Here is a 16,646-nt window from a genome sequence, read left to right on the forward strand (position 1 = left end):
CCGATTGCCAGGCTGCGGGGGCTACAGTGCATCCCTGGAGGAGCGAGGAGCTTTGCCGTGAGTACCGAGAGTGGCCACGTGGGGGTGCAAACTCACGTTTCTCGTTAACGGGCTCCCCCACGCGTTTCAGCTCTTACAAGGGCCCCGTGACGTGGTGATTGTGCTTATATGCATTTATCAGACGAGGAAACCGAGGTTTAGAAACTTTTAGTTGCACCCCTGGAATCATGAAAGCTAGGATGTCACAGACAGGAGACCTTCAGTCATGTAAGGACAGGGCATACCTAGTGCCCAAGTCTGATTTCTGTAAAATGGTTGTCATTCAGAGCAGTACTGCGTTTAGAAGGAGCATGGTCCCCTCTCCTCTTGATCCCCATCCGGCCTGCTCTGCCCACTTACAGCATCTGCCTGACCCCTTAAAGGCCATGGGAGAACCTTGGTTTCCTATAATCCCAGCTACTCAGGAGGGCGAGGTAGGAAGTCAGAGAGTTTGAGGCCAGCCAGTCTCAAAAGGCTACCTCAAACTAAAAACTAAAAAGGGCTAGGGGTGTGGTTCAGTGGTAGAGCACTTACCTACCATGCACAAGTCCCTGGGTCTATCACCCAGCATGCGTGCACACGTACACACACACACACACACACACACACAGGAGAGACAAAATGTGAATGCAGAAATGGTCTGCAAAGATTTCTGTTTGCTATCAAAGAAATTTAGAAAGCCACGCATTGCCTCACTTTAAATTTACTATCAAAATTGAATACAGTTTAGCTGGGGATACAGCTCAGCGGCACAAGCACCTGCCTGGCAGGTGAAAGGTCCAGAGTTCAATTTCCAGTGCCATAAAACAAACAAAAATTTAATGCATTTATTTTAAAATATGTATCTACCATAAGCAAACAGATGGATCAATTTTAGCACCTTGTCAAATCTTTGCAGTCACAAGTTCAAGAAAAAAGAAATACTAGGTTCCCAGAGCTATGTTACCCTCAGATATCCATCATGTAGTTTTCCACAATGATTTATATAATATTGAATAAAAATCCAGTTTTTGTAGACAGGCATAGTGGCATGTGCTTGTAATCCCAGCACTTGGGAGGCCAGGGCAGGAGGATTGCCACAAGCCTGGGCTACGTAGTGAGTTCGAGGCCAGCCTGAAGTACAGAGACCCTGCCTCAGAAAATATCCAGTTGCTACCTGAATTACGTTACTCTTTTGAATGTCTTCAGTAGATCCACAGCAGGTAGTAGCACCATCACTGCCCACCGACAACATGCATAATAAATACACAATTGTCACTCAATCCTGCTTTATCTTCCAACTTACATTCTTTCATCCACGCATTCATCTAACGAATATAGTCAGATGCCATATAAGGATGTTTTGGACAAGGATGGACCATATATATAATGGTGGCCCTTTAGATTCTATCTTCTAGTAGTATCGTAGCCTTTTTAGTTTCTCTAAGTGCACTGATGTTCACACAACGACAAAACCTTTTCTCTCTTTTTGATACTGGGAGTTGAACCCAGAGTGCTGGCACTAAATTATATCCCTATCCCTTTTGAATGTTTTTATTTCAAGACAGGGTCTCACTAAGCTGCTAAATTGCCCAGGCTGGGCTGAACTTGTGACCCTCCCTCCTTCAGTACTTGGAAAACCACTATGCCTGGCCACAAAATATTCTAATAACACATTATTTTTCAGAACATATCCTGGCCACTTAGCAACAGTGACTGCATTTGTTAAACACTTATCAAATTTCAGGTCCTGTCCTAGGAACTAGGGTCACAATAGGTAAAGAGAAAAAAGAAAGTCTTTGTCTTCTGATGTTCTAGTGGTTCTTAGTTCCAACATGATCTAGCCTGATGTAACATATTTGTATCCATGCCAGCATTTTTTAAAAATCACAGCATCAGTTAGCTTCTTCTGTGTAACAAATAGCCCCTTAAAATTTAGTGTGTTAAAGCAAATTGTATTATTTCTCATGATTCCAGGGGCTGCTGGGCTATTCTTTTACTCTAGACTAGATTTGTTGATTTCTGTATTTTTCCTGGCAGCTCAGCTGAGGCAGGAGGATCTCTGATGGCTTTACACATCTGGCAGTTATCAGTTAGACTGATGGTTCGGGGGGAGCACATTAGCTGGGCTTGTGTGTCTTTGCTCCTCTTGGCTTCAACTTCTAGCAGGGTGGCCCAGGTTTCCTTGCAAGGTGATCTCAAGATTATGAAGAACAGGAATAAGCCCAGGGCAGATACATCACCCTGGTGCCAGGGATAGAATTCAGGGCCTTGCATAATCTAGGCAAGTGTTTTTTCACTGAGCCAACTTTAAATTATATTTGGAGCAATGTAGGTCTTACTATATTGCTGAGGCTGGACTTGAACTTTTGATCCTTCTGTCTCAGCCTCCCCAGTAATCTGGGATTACAAGAGTGTACCCTATGCCTGGTACACATGCACTTTTCAAAGCCCCGATTGATATTGCATTTGCTAATGCTTTGTTGGCCAAAACACAGACAAGTCCTGTTTCCACAAGGCCCTTAAATCAGTTGGTTGTTGAATGAGAAATTGTGTACAGTATGTACAAGGTTCAGAACACAGAAATGGTCCGAGGACACTCCCACCTGATGACTTGCTTTTCTTTGCATAGTTTTCACGTGCAGTCCTGTAAAGTACATAACACAATATAAGACCAGGCCACATTGAGCAAAGGGGCTCATGCAGTGGGGCCAATCTGTACGTGTGTGTGTGTGTGTGTGTGTGTGTGTGTGTGTACTTGTGAATCTTGGGGATCAACTGTGTTGTCCTAGAATGAGAATTCCTGATGCTAACAGCTTCTCTCCCACAGCACCGAGCTGTCCTCCTCACAGCCACTACGAGTCCTGTTCCTATGGCTGCCCACTGTCCTGTGGGGACCTCCCGGTGTCTGGGGGCTGTGGCTCAGAATGCTATGAAGGCTGTGTGTGTGATGATGGCTTTGCCCTCAGTGGTGAGTCCTGCGTGCCACTGGCCTCATGTGGCTGCGTGCATCAAGGCACCTACTACCCTCCAGGCCAGACCTTCTACCCTGGGCCTGGCTGCGACTCCCTTTGCCACTGCCAGGCGGGTGGTCTGGTGTCCTGTGAGCCTTCTAGCTGCGGCCCGCATGAGGCCTGCCAGCCATCCAATGGTGTCCTGGGCTGTGTGGCTGTGGGCTCTACCACTTGTGAAGCTTCAGGAGACCCCCACTATACCACCTTCGACGGCCGCCGCTTCGACTTCATGGGCACCTGTGTGTACGTGCTGGCTCAGACCTGTGGCACCCGGCCAGGCCTGCACAACTTCACTGTCCTGCAGGAGAATGCACCCTGGGGCAATGGGCATGTCAGTGCCACCAGGGTGATCACGGTCCTCGTGGGCAACTACACAATTCGCCTGGAGCAGAACAAGTGGAAAGTCACGGTGAGGGGGGGGCCCTTGGGGAGGCGACCTGTAGGGGAGGGTGTGATAGGTGAGCACATAGCCAGGAGGGTGCACAGGGCCATGCAGATGTGGGAAGCATAAGGTGCTGGCAAACAGCAGAGGAGAGAGGAGGCCTCAGGGACCAGGACCTGCTCCGGGTGGCTCAGGCTCTCCCTCTGAATATGTCTGCTTCCACTTCCGTATACCCCACCATAACCTGGTCCTGCCCCGCTATCTCCTTGGTCCCCCACCCATCCAGAGGGCTTGGCACAATGAGAAAATGGGAGTTGGGAGAGGGGACAAGGCCAAGGCCCAATTGGTGCCGATCTCATCTCTCCCATAACATCAACAGTGCCCCAGCCACGGACTTCACACGCTGCCCCTGGAGTTTGTTGGCTGTTAAGCACTTCACCTCCACAATGGTATCCAGGGGCACTGAGACTGGCTTCAGTGTTTTTTAAAGGTGATGTCTGATCACTGGCCCAAAGGCCCCCTAACAAGGGCAGGATTTGAACTGAGGGTCGTGTGCTGGGAGAAGGTGGCCTGGGTTCTGGGCTCTGACCAACAACAGATTTGGTCTCTTGTGGAAACTGGCACTTCAGTTTACACTGGAAGGATCTCCCAGAGATGCTGCTAAAGAGCAGGCACACACCACTGTAGGAGTTGTGATGAGCACTCTGATAAACAGCTGAATTTCCTGGGTGCCCAGGGCTTGCCTTACGTCATTCAGTGTGTTCCTTAGCTCCTACAGTAACATCTGATGTGTGCTCCTTAGCTCCAGATGCACAGGAGGTGGGATGTAAACAAGAACATACCTTCCCTATGAGGTTGAACCTCTATTTATTTATTTATTTATTTATGACTAAGGATTAAATTCAGGGCCTTTACAATAAGCTACTTCCCCAGGCCTCTAATTTTTTTTTTTTTTTTTTAATTTTGACATAAGGTTTTGCAAAGTTACTCAAGTTGAGCTATAACTTGAGATCCTCCTGCCTCAGGCTTCCAGGGCCCTGGGATCATAGGCATGTGCCACCATGGTTGGCTGGGTCACACAGTTCTTTAGTGTCAGGCAGGGACATCTGAGAGACTGACCCACCCTTTTCAAAGTGTCCCCTCTTAAGCGTAGCATCTCTTGCCTCCCAGGTGAACGGTGTGGACAAGAAGCTGCCTGTGGAACTCGATGGGGGTCAGATCCGTGTCTTCCAGCATGGCTCAGATGTTGTGATTGAGACCAACTTTGGCCTGCGTGTGGCCTATGACCTCGTCTACTATGTGCGAGTCACTGTCCCAGGCAACTACTACCAGCAGATGTGTGGCCTGTGTGGAGACTACAATGGCGACCCCAAGGACGACTTGCAGAAGCCCGATGGCTCGCAGGCAGCCAACCCCAATGAGTTTGGCAACTCCTGGGAGGAACCAGTGCCCAGCTCCCCCTGTGTGCCCACGCCGGACTGCACACCCGGTGAGGAGGGCTGCGAAGAGTGCAGCTCCGAGCTGAAGGAGAAGTACCAGAAGGAGGAGTTCTGCGGCTTCCTCACAAACCCCAAGGGCCCGCTGGCTGCCTGCCACAAGCTGATCGATCCCCAGGGTCCCCTGAAAGACTGTGTCTTCGATCTCTGCGCGAGTGGCGGGAACCTGAGCATCCTCTGTAACAACATCCATGCCTATGTGAGCGCCTGCCAGGCAGCTGAAGGCCAAGTGGAGCCCTGGAGGAGTGAAACTTTCTGCCGTGAGTGACAAGGACCCTGAGGGGGGCGGGGAGGCCCCTCAGCAGCGCCCCTGGGCAGTGGTCTGACCACATTTCCTGTCACTGCAGCAATGGAGTGCCCTCCCAACAGCCACTATGAGCTCTGTGCCGACGTCTGCTCCCTGGGCTGCTCCGCTCTCAGCACCTCACTGCAATGCCCGAGTGGGTGTGCCGAGGGCTGTGAGTGTGACTCTGGCTTCCTTTACAATGGCCAAGCCTGCGTGCCCATCCAGAAATGCGGCTGCTACTACGATGGCGCTTACTATGAGGTAGGAACGCAGCCATCTGGGATGGCCCTGGCGCCCATCTAGCCTTCTCTCTAGCGCCCATCAGCCCCAGAGCCCTGGACAAATGAATACTTCCCCATCCACCTGCCCGCAGTCCCACCTTGGCCCAGTATGTCCTTTCTGAGCCCCTACTTTTGCTTTCTCTGGCCCACCCTTTATATGGGAAAGAGCTTTCTAAGCATGGGAAAGAGCTTTCTAAGCATGGCCACGGAGCCTAACCCTTCCCTGGCTCCCGTGTCAGGACTGAACCCAAGCAAGGCCTTGCACATGCTACACAAGCACTGAGTTACAACCCCTCCCTTAAAAAATGGTTTTCTCAAGACATAATCTTGCCAAATTTCCCAGGCTGATCTCAAATTTGCGGTCTCCTGCCCTCAGCCTCCCAAGTAGCTGGGATTACAGAAACACAGCAGTGCGTCAGGCAAAGGCTCAGCTGTGAATCCCAGATCTGGGCAGGGGTGGCCTTCTTGCCCACTGAGATGATACTGTCTGTTATCTGTGCCACGGGCCAGCTCTCTCTGCTTCTATCTTTCCTTTCACTTGAGTGTGTTTGTCTAAAGTCTGTCTCTTGCAGGACTTGCTTTTTTTTTTTTAGTATAGGGATCATGTGTTTTGAACCCAGAGCCTTTACAGCCCAGCCCTTTTTTATTTTTTGAGATAGGATCATGCAAGTTGCTCAGGCTGGGCTTGAACTCTTGACCTTTTTGCCTCAGCCCTGTGGAGTGCTGGGACTGCAGGTGGGCACCACCACACCTGGCTCAGAGCTAAGAGCTTTCCAGGGCGGGATCCTCTCTTGTTCTCCTCACATGAACAGTAATAGCAATAAGAGCAAATGTGGGTGGGTGACTCGTACTGCGCATAGCTACACTCACGGATAGACTTTTAGTGAGAAAATTCTCAGGCATGCAAAAGTCGAGACAACAGTGGAATCAATGTTTGCATACCTACTCATTACCTTACTCTCAAAATAATCATCACTTTTGCACCAGATTTTATCTGTGCCCCCCACTTTCCTCTCCAGTCTGGATTAGTGAAGCAAGCCCTTTCTCCTTGTACCTACACTCTGCACACACACCATTAATGAGCTACACTTTCACAGGCTGATGCCATCATCATCATCACCATCATCACCATCATCACCATCATCATCATCATTATTATTAATTTTGGTACCAGAAATAAAACTCTGAACCTCATACTTGCCAGGCAGGTGCTGTGCTGCTGAGCTTTATCCCTGGGCCATTACTACCTGAAACTTTTAGGAGAAGAAATTTGGCATAAAGAAGCTAAGTAGTGTCCAGAGTTATGCAACTGGAAGTAGGAGAAACAGGTTAAACCCACGTGGTTTGCTCTTAATTATTGCTTCTCACCATTTCTCCTCCACAGAAGCTGTTTAGTGGACATTTTGAACTTTTTATGCTTTTTGAGACCGGGTTTTGCTGTGTAGTTCAGGCTGGCCTTGAGCTCACTCTGTAGGCCAGGCTGGTCTCGAACTTGCAACAATCCTTCTGCCTCAGCCTCCCGAGTGCTGGAATTACAGGCATGCACCAGCATGCCTGGGTTCAAGTGGATAATTTGAAATGAATGAGAAAGCAAATGAATGATGAGAGCCAATAAAGGAATGAGTTGAGGCCAAAGCTATGGGCCCCGCTGAGGGATGCCCCTTTTCCTATCCACCACACCCCTCTCTTCCTGAAACCCTGGAGATGCCACAGTTGGCTTCCAAGGAGAGGTCCCTGATGGATTTGCCCTCTGTCCCCACAGCTAGAGGAGGAGGTACTCGTTGACAACTGCCAGAAGCAGTGCGTGTGCCATGCAGGCAAAGGCATGAAGTGCCGGGACTACAGCTGCGAGCCCGGGCAGGTGTGCGAGCCCTTAGACGGCATCCTGAGCTGCATCACCAAAGGTGCGGGACTGCGGGCACGGAGGACAGGGAGCTGGGAGGTACAGCTTCAGGGTGGGAGGTGCTGAGGCTCCGGGCGAAGGAGTCAGGCCCTGGGTTCTCAGAGCTAAGGTGGGGATAATCCATCTGGGAATCAAGGACCTCAGAGGGCATCAGCAGTGAGGACCCCAGAGCCAGGCTGCCCGGGCAGATGTCCAAAGCCCTCTGTTTCAGGCAGGGACAGGTGACCTTATCTCTGGCTGAGCATTTCTCTAGGAAGGTAAATAATGAAGCCTGAAAAAAAAAATAATGAATCCTGTAATCACACGGTCTCAATCACAGTGCTCAGATTTGCCAGCGTTGTGCATGAAAGCAGCTGGACACTAAGTCAGCAAAAGGGGCAGCTCCAAAAAAACTTTATTTATAAAGACAGGCAACTAGTGCCATGGTTTGTGGATCACTGGCTTGTGAGATTAGGCTCGGGGCTTTGGGTGCCAGCACCCAGGGTAGGGGAGACAGGGACACCGGTCTGGGGGAGAATGCAGAGTCCTAAGGTCTCAGGCAGAGGCTGCAAGTGCTGAGGCAGAGACCTGACCAAGGCAAGACCTTGGCTGTGTGTGTGTGTGTGTGTGTGTGTGTGTGTGTGTGTCCGTCCTCCAGCAGAGGATTGGGGCTTCTAAGGGCGCAGTCCCAGATATAGACTCCCTAGACTAAACTGGGGACACGGAGCCACCCAGGACTGAGAAGCCTCCAAGAATTAAAAAAACATAATCTCCAGAACTGAGGAGCAGGAGCTGAGACTCTTAAGGCTAATAAGCCAAATAACAGGGAGTCCAGGGGCAGGTTGCACCTGCCAGGGCCCACTGAGTTAATGGGGGGAGTGATTTGTGGGCTGGAATGAAGCTCAGCAGTATAGCACTCTTCCAGCATGAGCAGGGTCCTGGGATTGATCCCCAGTACCACTACAGAAGACAAAAAGAAAAAAGTTTTACCACTAAAAGGGAAAGGGGGCCACTGAAGGATATAAGATCCACTTGTACAGGGAGTAGCTCCCTGGGCTCCAGCAGAGCACGCTAGGAAAGCAGAACTGGGGACCTTCCCTGGTGCTCACGCAGTTCTCCCTGCAGAGGGCCTGGCTGCAGCCCACTGGAAGCAGAGAATGTACGGGCTGGAGCTCGCAGGAAGGAAACCCGTACTAGGGTGCTGGCAAAGCTCAGTGGGAAGCTGCCAGCTGGGACACCTGGGTGATCCACTGAGAAGCCAGCTTGGGAACACTAAGTGGGTGTCCCCCAGGTGCCACCGCCACAGGAGCACACAGCGGGCCGGCTTTCCTGCAGTGACTCTTCAGCGCCCTCTACTGACAAAGTTTAACTCAGTGGATTTGGAGCAAGGGGCAGTAAATTGTTATCGGGCAGAGGGGTAGAGAGAAAGAAGTTTGAAGGCTGGCTATGTAGACACTGGAGATTCTGAAAACAGAAACATGGATACGGTGGCACTAAGGTTGAGGCCTTGGACCCAGGAGCACTCCAGGATAAGGCCTCAGAAATAAGACCCCCAGCTGGGGGTGGTGAGGGTGGCACATACTTGTAATTCCAGTTATTCAGAAGGCTGAGAAAGGAGGATCACTGTGAGTTTGAGGGCAGCCTGGCCTACATAAACAAGTTCAAGGCCAGCCTGAACTACACAGTTAGACTCTGTCTCAAAAAAAGAAAAGAAAAAGAAAAAAGGGGGGGGGGGGAGGAGGAGAAGGAAGAAAGGAAGGGAGGAACAGGGGGACAAGAAGGGGGCCCCTAAAGGTAGGTACAGCAGTCTTTGGGGTTGGAGTCTTATAACCAAGGATTGCCAGGCTGAGATACTCAGATGGGGATCCCAGGGCATAAAAAGGTGGGGCCTTGGTGTTGGGCATGAGAGCAGGGGTCTGGGTCTCGGGCGTGGGGAAACCTGGGGTTTCAGGCAGGGGTGCCCCCAGAGAACACTAGGACTGGGGTGTGAGTCTCCACCTGGGGCTGAGATCTCATGCAAGGAAATCTTGCAGTCTGGGTCTTGGCTCCAAGGACCCCAGGTCTTGGGTCTCAAACAGCACAGCACAGGGTCAGGGTTTCAGGGGAAAGGATGCTAGGGCCTAAGTCTTTGCTGCAGGGACCTCTGCTACCTCAGTCTTAGATGTGGCCCCTTGAAACCTGATCTGTGCATACGGCCCACTGCAGGGCCTGAAGTCAGACTATGCTGGGTCTTAGGCATAGGTCTTAGGTAGTTCCAGTCTCACCTTAGTAGCTTCCATAGCCAGTATCCCTGGTACAGGCTGGGGCAGATGCTGGCTAGGGTCCGTTTTTGTTCTGAGCAGCCCCTTAAGGTGCCCTTTTGTCTGCCCCTAGACCCCTGCCATGGTGTGACATGCCGGCCACAGGAGACATGCAAGGAGCAGGATGGTAAGGGCGTGTGTGTGCCCAACTACCACGTCACGTGCTGGCTGTGGGGCGACCCCCACTACCACTCCTTCGATGGCTGGGAATTTGACTTCCAGGGCACCTGTGACTATGTGCTGGCAGCAGTGGGCTGCCCCAGAGTCAGTGCTGAGGGCCTGACACCCTTCACTGTCACCACTAAGAACGAGAATCGAGGCAGCCCTGCCGTGTCCTATGTGAAGCGTGTCACCGTCACTGCCCTCGGCACCAATATCTCCATCCACAAGGGCGAGGTTGGCCGAGTCCGGGTATGTATGGCAGAATGAACCCCTGAACCCCCTGCAGGACAGGAGGGGGTCCTGAAAGCTATAGTTAGCAGCTCAAAGTCCTCTTTACCTGGGTCTGCAGAAAAATGGCAACAGAAACCACCACAGACACAGCAAACCATTGCCCTCGTAGTGAGAGCCCTTGGTTCTAGTGGAGGACTGCAGCATTTGCCTTTGTATAGATCTGGATTTTTTTGGAGGGAGCAGGGGCTACCAGAAATTGAACTCAGGACCTTGCACTTGCCAGGCAGGTGCTTGTGCCACTGAGCTACATTCCCAGCCCTGGATCTGGCTCTGAATCCAGGCCCTGTTTCTTAAGAGCTCTGTGACATGGGTAGGTGACTTGATTCTCAGGTCCCAGGGTCCTCGTTTGTGAAATGGGCATTGTAGCAGGTCCTGCCCCATAGCAAGGTGACATAGGTTGATGGTCAGCTTGGCATCTGGCCCAGTGTTTGCCAGGGAGCAAATGAGAGGGCCAGTGTATGGAGAGAGACTCAAGGAAATGGGGAGAGAGGAGGAAACAAGATTGACAGTTGCTTCCAGGGCCAGGAAAGGCTCTCAGTAAGTGCCAGAGGGTGAGCAACCCCTCATGACCCAGCAGAACATGGAGAATGAGCACAGGGAGAGGGTGCAGAGAAAGAGACCCAGAGAGAAAATACACAGAACAGAGTTCCAGAGAGACAGATCCAGGCAAAGGGAGAGGAAGGAGATCAAGACGAGAGAACTAGAAAAAGTATGAGGTCTCATTCCTCAGGGCGTGGGTGAAAGTGAGCATCTATGTTTGTAAAATGACTTTACAACCTTCAGTGAAGAGGCAGATGTTGGCAGTTCTCAGTCTCTGGCCAGATGAGGGAGTGAGGGAGGCAGGAAGGCAGACGTGGGATCTCCTTACCTCTGTGACCCCTGTGCCTTCCTCTCTCCCCAGGTGAATGATGTGTTGACAGCCTTGCCTGTCTCTGCGGCTGGTGGGAGGATTTCCGTGACTCATGGCCCAGGAAAGGCGGTAGTGGTGACTGACTTCGGGCTCCAAGTCAGCTACGACTGGGATTGGCGGGTAGAGGTGACACTGCCCAGTAGCTACCACAGCGCAGTTTGTGGGCTATGTGGCAACATGGATCAGAATCCCAGCAACGACCGAGTCTTCCCTAATGGCACCCTGGCTCCTTCAGTACCCACCTGGGGTGGCAGCTGGAGAGTTCCAGGCTGGGACCCATTTTGCTGGGACGAATGTCTGGGATCCTGCCCAACATGCCCTGATGACCGACTAGAAGAATATGAGGGTCCTGCCTTCTGCGGCCCTCTGGCCCCCGGCTCAACAGGCCCTTTTGCAGCATGCCACTCCCATGTGCCACCTGAAAGCTTCTTCAAGGGCTGTGTTCTGGATGTCTGCCTCGGTGGTGGGGCCCACGACCTACTTTGCCAGGCGCTGGCTGCCTATGCTGCCGCCTGCCAGGCCGCTGGGGTTGTCATCGGGGACTGGAGAACACAGGCAGGCTGTGGTGAGTATTGGGGAGCACAGGGGGGGCTGGGGTTGGCATGGCTTGTCCTTCTGGATCTTTCTGCTTGCTTTCCTCTACCTCTGCACCTCCCTTTGATTCTCCCTCTGTCTCTGTTTCTTATTCTCTCCCTCTCTCCTTTGAGAGGGTCTCTCAGTATCTTTCTCTCCCTGTATCCTCTGTGTCTCTGTGTCTCTTGCCTTCTCTTAGGCTCTTTCTGGCTACCCATTTGTCCGTCCCCTCCCACCCCAACCCCAGATGCCACCCCAATGTCATTCTCTCTCTCTCCTGTTTCTTCATTCACCCACAGAGATCCCCTGCCCTGAAAACAGCCACTATGAGCTCTGCGGCCCACCCTGCCCAGCCAGCTGCCCATCCCCCTCTCCTCCCTCCACCTCAGCTGTGTGCGAGGGTCCCTGCACCGAGGGCTGCCAGTGTGACGAGGGCTTCGTGTTGAGTGCCGAGAACTGTGTCCCCCTGGATGGAGGCTGTGGCTGCTGGGCCAATGGCACCTATCATGAGGCTGGCAGCGAGTTTTGGGCTGATGGTACCTGCTCTCAGCTGTGCCGCTGTGAACACGAGGGCGGCTCTCTGGTCTGCACGCCTGCCAGCTGTGGGCTGGGCGAACAGTGTGCTTTGCTGCCTTCTGGCCAGTATAGCTGCCAGCCAGTCAGCACAGCTGAGTGCCAGGCCTGGGGTGACCCCCATTATGTCACCCTGGATGGGCACCGATTTGACTTCCAAGGCACCTGTGAGTACCTGCTGAGCGCACCTTGCGGTACGCTGCCCAAGGGCACTAAGAACTTCACCGTCACTGTCACCAATGAACGCCTGGGCAGCCAGGCAGTCAGCTACACTCACAGCGTCACGCTACATGTGTACGACCATGTCCTGACCCTCAGTGCCAGCTGGCCACAGCAGCTCCAGGTGAGGAGGGCAACGGGCCAGACCGGGCACATGCAGCCCTGGGGTTGCCTGAGACAGTGAGGGGTCAGCCCATCCCCAGAAGGCTTTCTCCAGCTCGGCAGAGACATGATGGAGCAGTTCAGAGTATCCGTTCTATTGGTTACCTTTCCTATTGCTGAGACCCAGTATTCAGCACCCACCATTTAGAGGAGGAGAGGTTTAATTTCCCTCACAGTTTCGGGGGTTCAGCCAATGGCCAGCTGGCTCCCAGGCAGAATGTCATGGTGGAAGGTGCTGGGGGAGCAAAGATGCCTAGCTTGCAGCAGCAGGGAGGCCGAGCAGGGAGGAAGGGACCCGTGACCAGACAGACCCCAAGGTAGCTCCAGCACCTACCCAGACACACCCAGAAGCCTGCCCCACCCAGCCCTAGGTGGCTGCCCAGCCAGTCAAGTCAATCCTATTAAGCTAGGCTTAGGAGTCTGATGGGGGAGCACAAGGGGCTTCCCTTTCTCCCCGTCTTAGTTTATTCTTCTGTAAAATGGGTCAACATGAAGTAACTGCTTAAAGGTAGCTTAAGGGCCCAAAACACCGTCTACGGATGCTTAGGGTGTTAGCAAAGGAGAGGTCACGTGCTCAGCCCCTCCCCTCCCCCCAGCTAGTAGGTGGTGGAGACCAGGTTTGAACCAAACCACTCACTGCGCACCCCGTCCCCATGCCTGCAGGTGAACGGCGTGCTCGTGAATCTGCCTTTCCAGCCCGGATCGCACCTGCAAGCATACCTGAGCGGCAACGGTGTGGTGGTGACCACAGACTTTGGGCTCTCCCTGTCTTTGGACCAGGGCAGCTTTGTGCGGCTGCGCGTGCCAGCGGCTTACGCGGGCGCCCTCTGTGGCCTGTGCGGCAACTACAACAAGGATGCCTCCGACGACTTAAATGCAGTGGAAGGAAACCCTGCGGGCTGGCAGGTGGGCGGCGATCTCGGCTGTGGGGAATGTGTGCCTGGGCCTTGTCCCAAGCCCTGCACTCTGGAGGAGCAGCAGGCCTTCGCCGGCCCCGACGCCTGTGGTGTGATTTCCAACCCCGAAGGCCCGCTGGCACCCTGCCACACCCTGGTACCACCGGAACAATATTTCACGGCTTGTTTGCTGGATGCCTGCCAGGCTCAGGGCCATCAGGGAGGCCTCTGTCCGGCAGTGGCTACCTACGTGGCAGCCTGCCAGGCCGCTGGGGCCCAAATCGGAGAGTGGAGGCGGCCAGACTTCTGTTGTGAGTACTGATCCATGCAGGGTCCCGTAATGGGTGGCCCCACTATCCCTTACCAGGATTCTAAGAGAAGAGCAACCCTACCCTTGTGGAGCTTGGGTCCCGTTCTGCTACGCCTGAGCCTGTGTCTCCTGCTAGAAAAATATGTTGGCATTGACACATCAAGGGCCAGGCCAGGTACCGCAGTGGGGCGGGGGGGCTGTTAGACACACCTGGTCACCGATATTTGGTACAATATACACTGAGGGATTCACACGCTCCGATATCTGAGTCAGGAAGACTCAGAGGCTCACCTGATGTAAGTCAAACAACAAGGGACTTCTGGTCAGAGGGACTTGGGGAACTGCACCTGGCCCTGTACTCTCCTGTACGTTAGGATACCCTTGCTTATACAGAATTGGCCATTTACCTACAGGGGTATGTGGTGGGATTATACCTGAGACCCACTGGTCAGATACCCCTAGATGAACTCAGAAGCACAGCCCAGAGCAGATCCATGTAGATTCATGGTCCAATAGGATGAGATCATTGTCCTCAGACAGATCTCCACGGTCAAGTTCATCCCACCAGCATCAGCCAATTATCTATGCAGTTGGAGTCCCACTCTGAAATGGACTGTGTCAGGGAGATGGGCAGGTGCTCTAGGTCATGTCAGATACCATAGCCAGGTACTCTCAGGCAGACGGATACCCCAAGTTATGTCTGCTCTGATATCCCCGCAATGCCAACACCCAGAGATACCCATAGTGGTTCAGATCCTGTCTATCCTGGCTAGAGGTACATGATCAAATTCCCCAGGCAGAGTCATTACTCTTTAGAAGTACTCAGGATAACATGTACCCTGGTTGAAGAAACCAGGTCTTCTCTCTCTCTCTCTCTCTCTCTCTCTCTCTCTCTCACACACACACACACACACACACACTCACACCCTTGAGATCTAATGGTGAACCTCCCCATCAGGTGCTCTGGGTCAGGTCCCTATACCCTACACTCAAGGTAGCCCAGGCAGATTACACCACTTACCTCCTCCTGCCCTACCGCTCAATGTCCTACCCTTGCACCTACCTGGCTCATCCCCTTTGTGTTCCCCACAGCCCCCTCATGCCCTGTCAACAGCCACTACGAGCTCTGCGGTGATTCTTGCCCTGTCAGCTGCCCAAGCCTCTCAGCGCCTGAAGGCTGTGAGTCCACCTGCCGGGAGGGCTGTGTCTGCAACTCTGGCTTCGTGCTTAGTGGAGACACGTGTGTGCCTGTGGGCCAGTGTGGCTGTCTCCATGATGGCCGCTACTACCCACTGGGTGCAACCTTCTACCCAGGCCCTGAGTGTGAGAGACACTGTAAGTGTGGGCCAGGTGGCGAGGTTAGCTGCCAGGAAGGTGCAGATTGTGGGCCCTATGAGGAGTGCCGGGTAGAGAATGGTGTCCAGGCCTGCCATCCCACGGGCTGTGGCCGCTGTCTGGCCAATGGGGGCATCCATTACGTCACCCTGGATGGACGCGTCTATGACCTGCATGGCTCCTGCTCCTATGTGTTGGCTGCTGTCTGCCACCCAAACCCTGGGGATGAGGACTTTTCCATTGTGCTCAAGAAGGACAAGGCTGGAGATCCCCAGCAGGTGGTGGTGACTGTGGCTGGCCACGTTGTGAGCCTGGCTGGAGGGCCGAAGGTAGGTGTATACGGCTTTGTGCTGGGCTTCTGAGAGGAACACATCCCTGCCTGCCCAGAGAGCTCTGAAGGAGCATGGCCCTACCTGTAGGTCTGAGGGTGACATTACCTGCATCTGGGGGTTCTGAGGGAGACACAATTTTGAGGCTCTGAGAGTGCTGTAGCCTCCATCTAAGGGCCTGGGTACACATCCACAGTCTGGAGGATCTAGGTATGAAGGCAGTGGCCCTACCCTAGGAGCCTAAAGGGATGCAGCCCTACACTGGGGATTTTGAAGGAAACATGGTCCCGCCCCAGCAGGACTCAATGACACAGAACTCTGTCCTAAGGACTGAGGACCATGCCGTGCTGTGGGGTGGGGGAAGGGGCACCCTTACTTGTGGTCCATGATTCCCCAACCCTCTGACCTTCCCATCCAGGTCACTGTGAACGGTGAGGCTGTGAACCTGCCTGTAGCTGAGGGCCATGTGCGGGTGACTGCTGAAGGCCGAAACATAATTCTGCAGACAAGCAAGGGGCTGCGTGTTCTCTTTGATGGTGATGCCCACGTCCTCATATCCATCCCTAGCCCCTTCCATGGTCGGACCTGTGGCCTCTGCGGGAACTTCAATGGCAATTGGACTGATGACTTTGTCTTGCCCAGTGGCGAGGTGGCCCCCAGTGTGGAGGACTTTGGAACTGCATGGCGGGACCCTGATTCCTCCCCAGACTGTAGCGAGGGCTGTGGCCCCCAGGGCTGCCCCGTATGCTTGGCACAGGAGACAGCAGCCTATGAGAGCAGTGAGGCCTGTGGGCGGCTTCGGGACCCGAAGGGCCCCTTCTCAGACTGCCACAGTGTGCTGAATCCCTCTGAATACTTCCGCCAATGTGTGTACGACCAGTGTGCCGAAAAGGGTAACATAGCCTTCCTCTGCCGAAGCCTGGCAGCCTACACAGCAGCCTGTCAGGCAGCTGGTGCAGCTGTGAAGCCCTGGAGGACAGACACCTTCTGCCGTGAGTGTCCCTGGCCCCTGGGAGGATGCCTGGCCCTGCCCTGGTTCTTCCCCATTATGCTGCTCCCTGTGGCTTCTCCCACAGAGTGCTCTGGGTTTTTTTTTCTTGCTCTCTGCTAGTCCCTTCCCAGACTCCTTCAGGGCCCACACCTTATGCCTCATGTTCCCCTCTTCCCTAGGATCTTTTCTACCTCTTATTGACAGAAAAGGTTGGGCAGGTTGAGGCTCACACAAAA

The 16,646-nt window shown here is 53.3% G+C and overlaps 1 protein-coding gene across 2 annotated transcripts in view; it reads left to right on the forward strand.

Moving 5' to 3' along the window:
• The window catches only part of Fcgbp (Fc fragment of IgG binding protein), a 45,864-nt gene that overhangs the window by 21,418 nt on the left and 7,800 nt on the right, over nucleotides 1-16,646 (forward strand). For both annotated transcript variants that reach the window (XM_023708291.1, XM_023708292.1), the window contains 6 exons: nucleotides 9,733-10,070; nucleotides 11,014-11,587; nucleotides 11,895-12,511; nucleotides 13,213-13,756; nucleotides 14,848-15,419; nucleotides 15,838-16,411. In XM_023708291.1, the coding sequence (XP_023564059.1) occupies nucleotides 9,733-10,070; nucleotides 11,014-11,587; nucleotides 11,895-12,511; nucleotides 13,213-13,756; nucleotides 14,848-15,419; nucleotides 15,838-16,411 (3,219 nt within the window). The remainder of the gene's footprint in view (nucleotides 1-9,732; nucleotides 10,071-11,013; nucleotides 11,588-11,894; nucleotides 12,512-13,212; nucleotides 13,757-14,847; nucleotides 15,420-15,837; nucleotides 16,412-16,646) is intronic.

The sequence above is a fragment of the Octodon degus genome, unplaced genomic scaffold (genome assembly GCF_000260255.1).
Source record: "Octodon degus isolate 3935 unplaced genomic scaffold, OctDeg1.0 scaffold00344, whole genome shotgun sequence".
In the NCBI taxonomy this organism is placed as follows: domain Eukaryota; kingdom Metazoa; phylum Chordata; class Mammalia; order Rodentia; family Octodontidae; genus Octodon; species Octodon degus.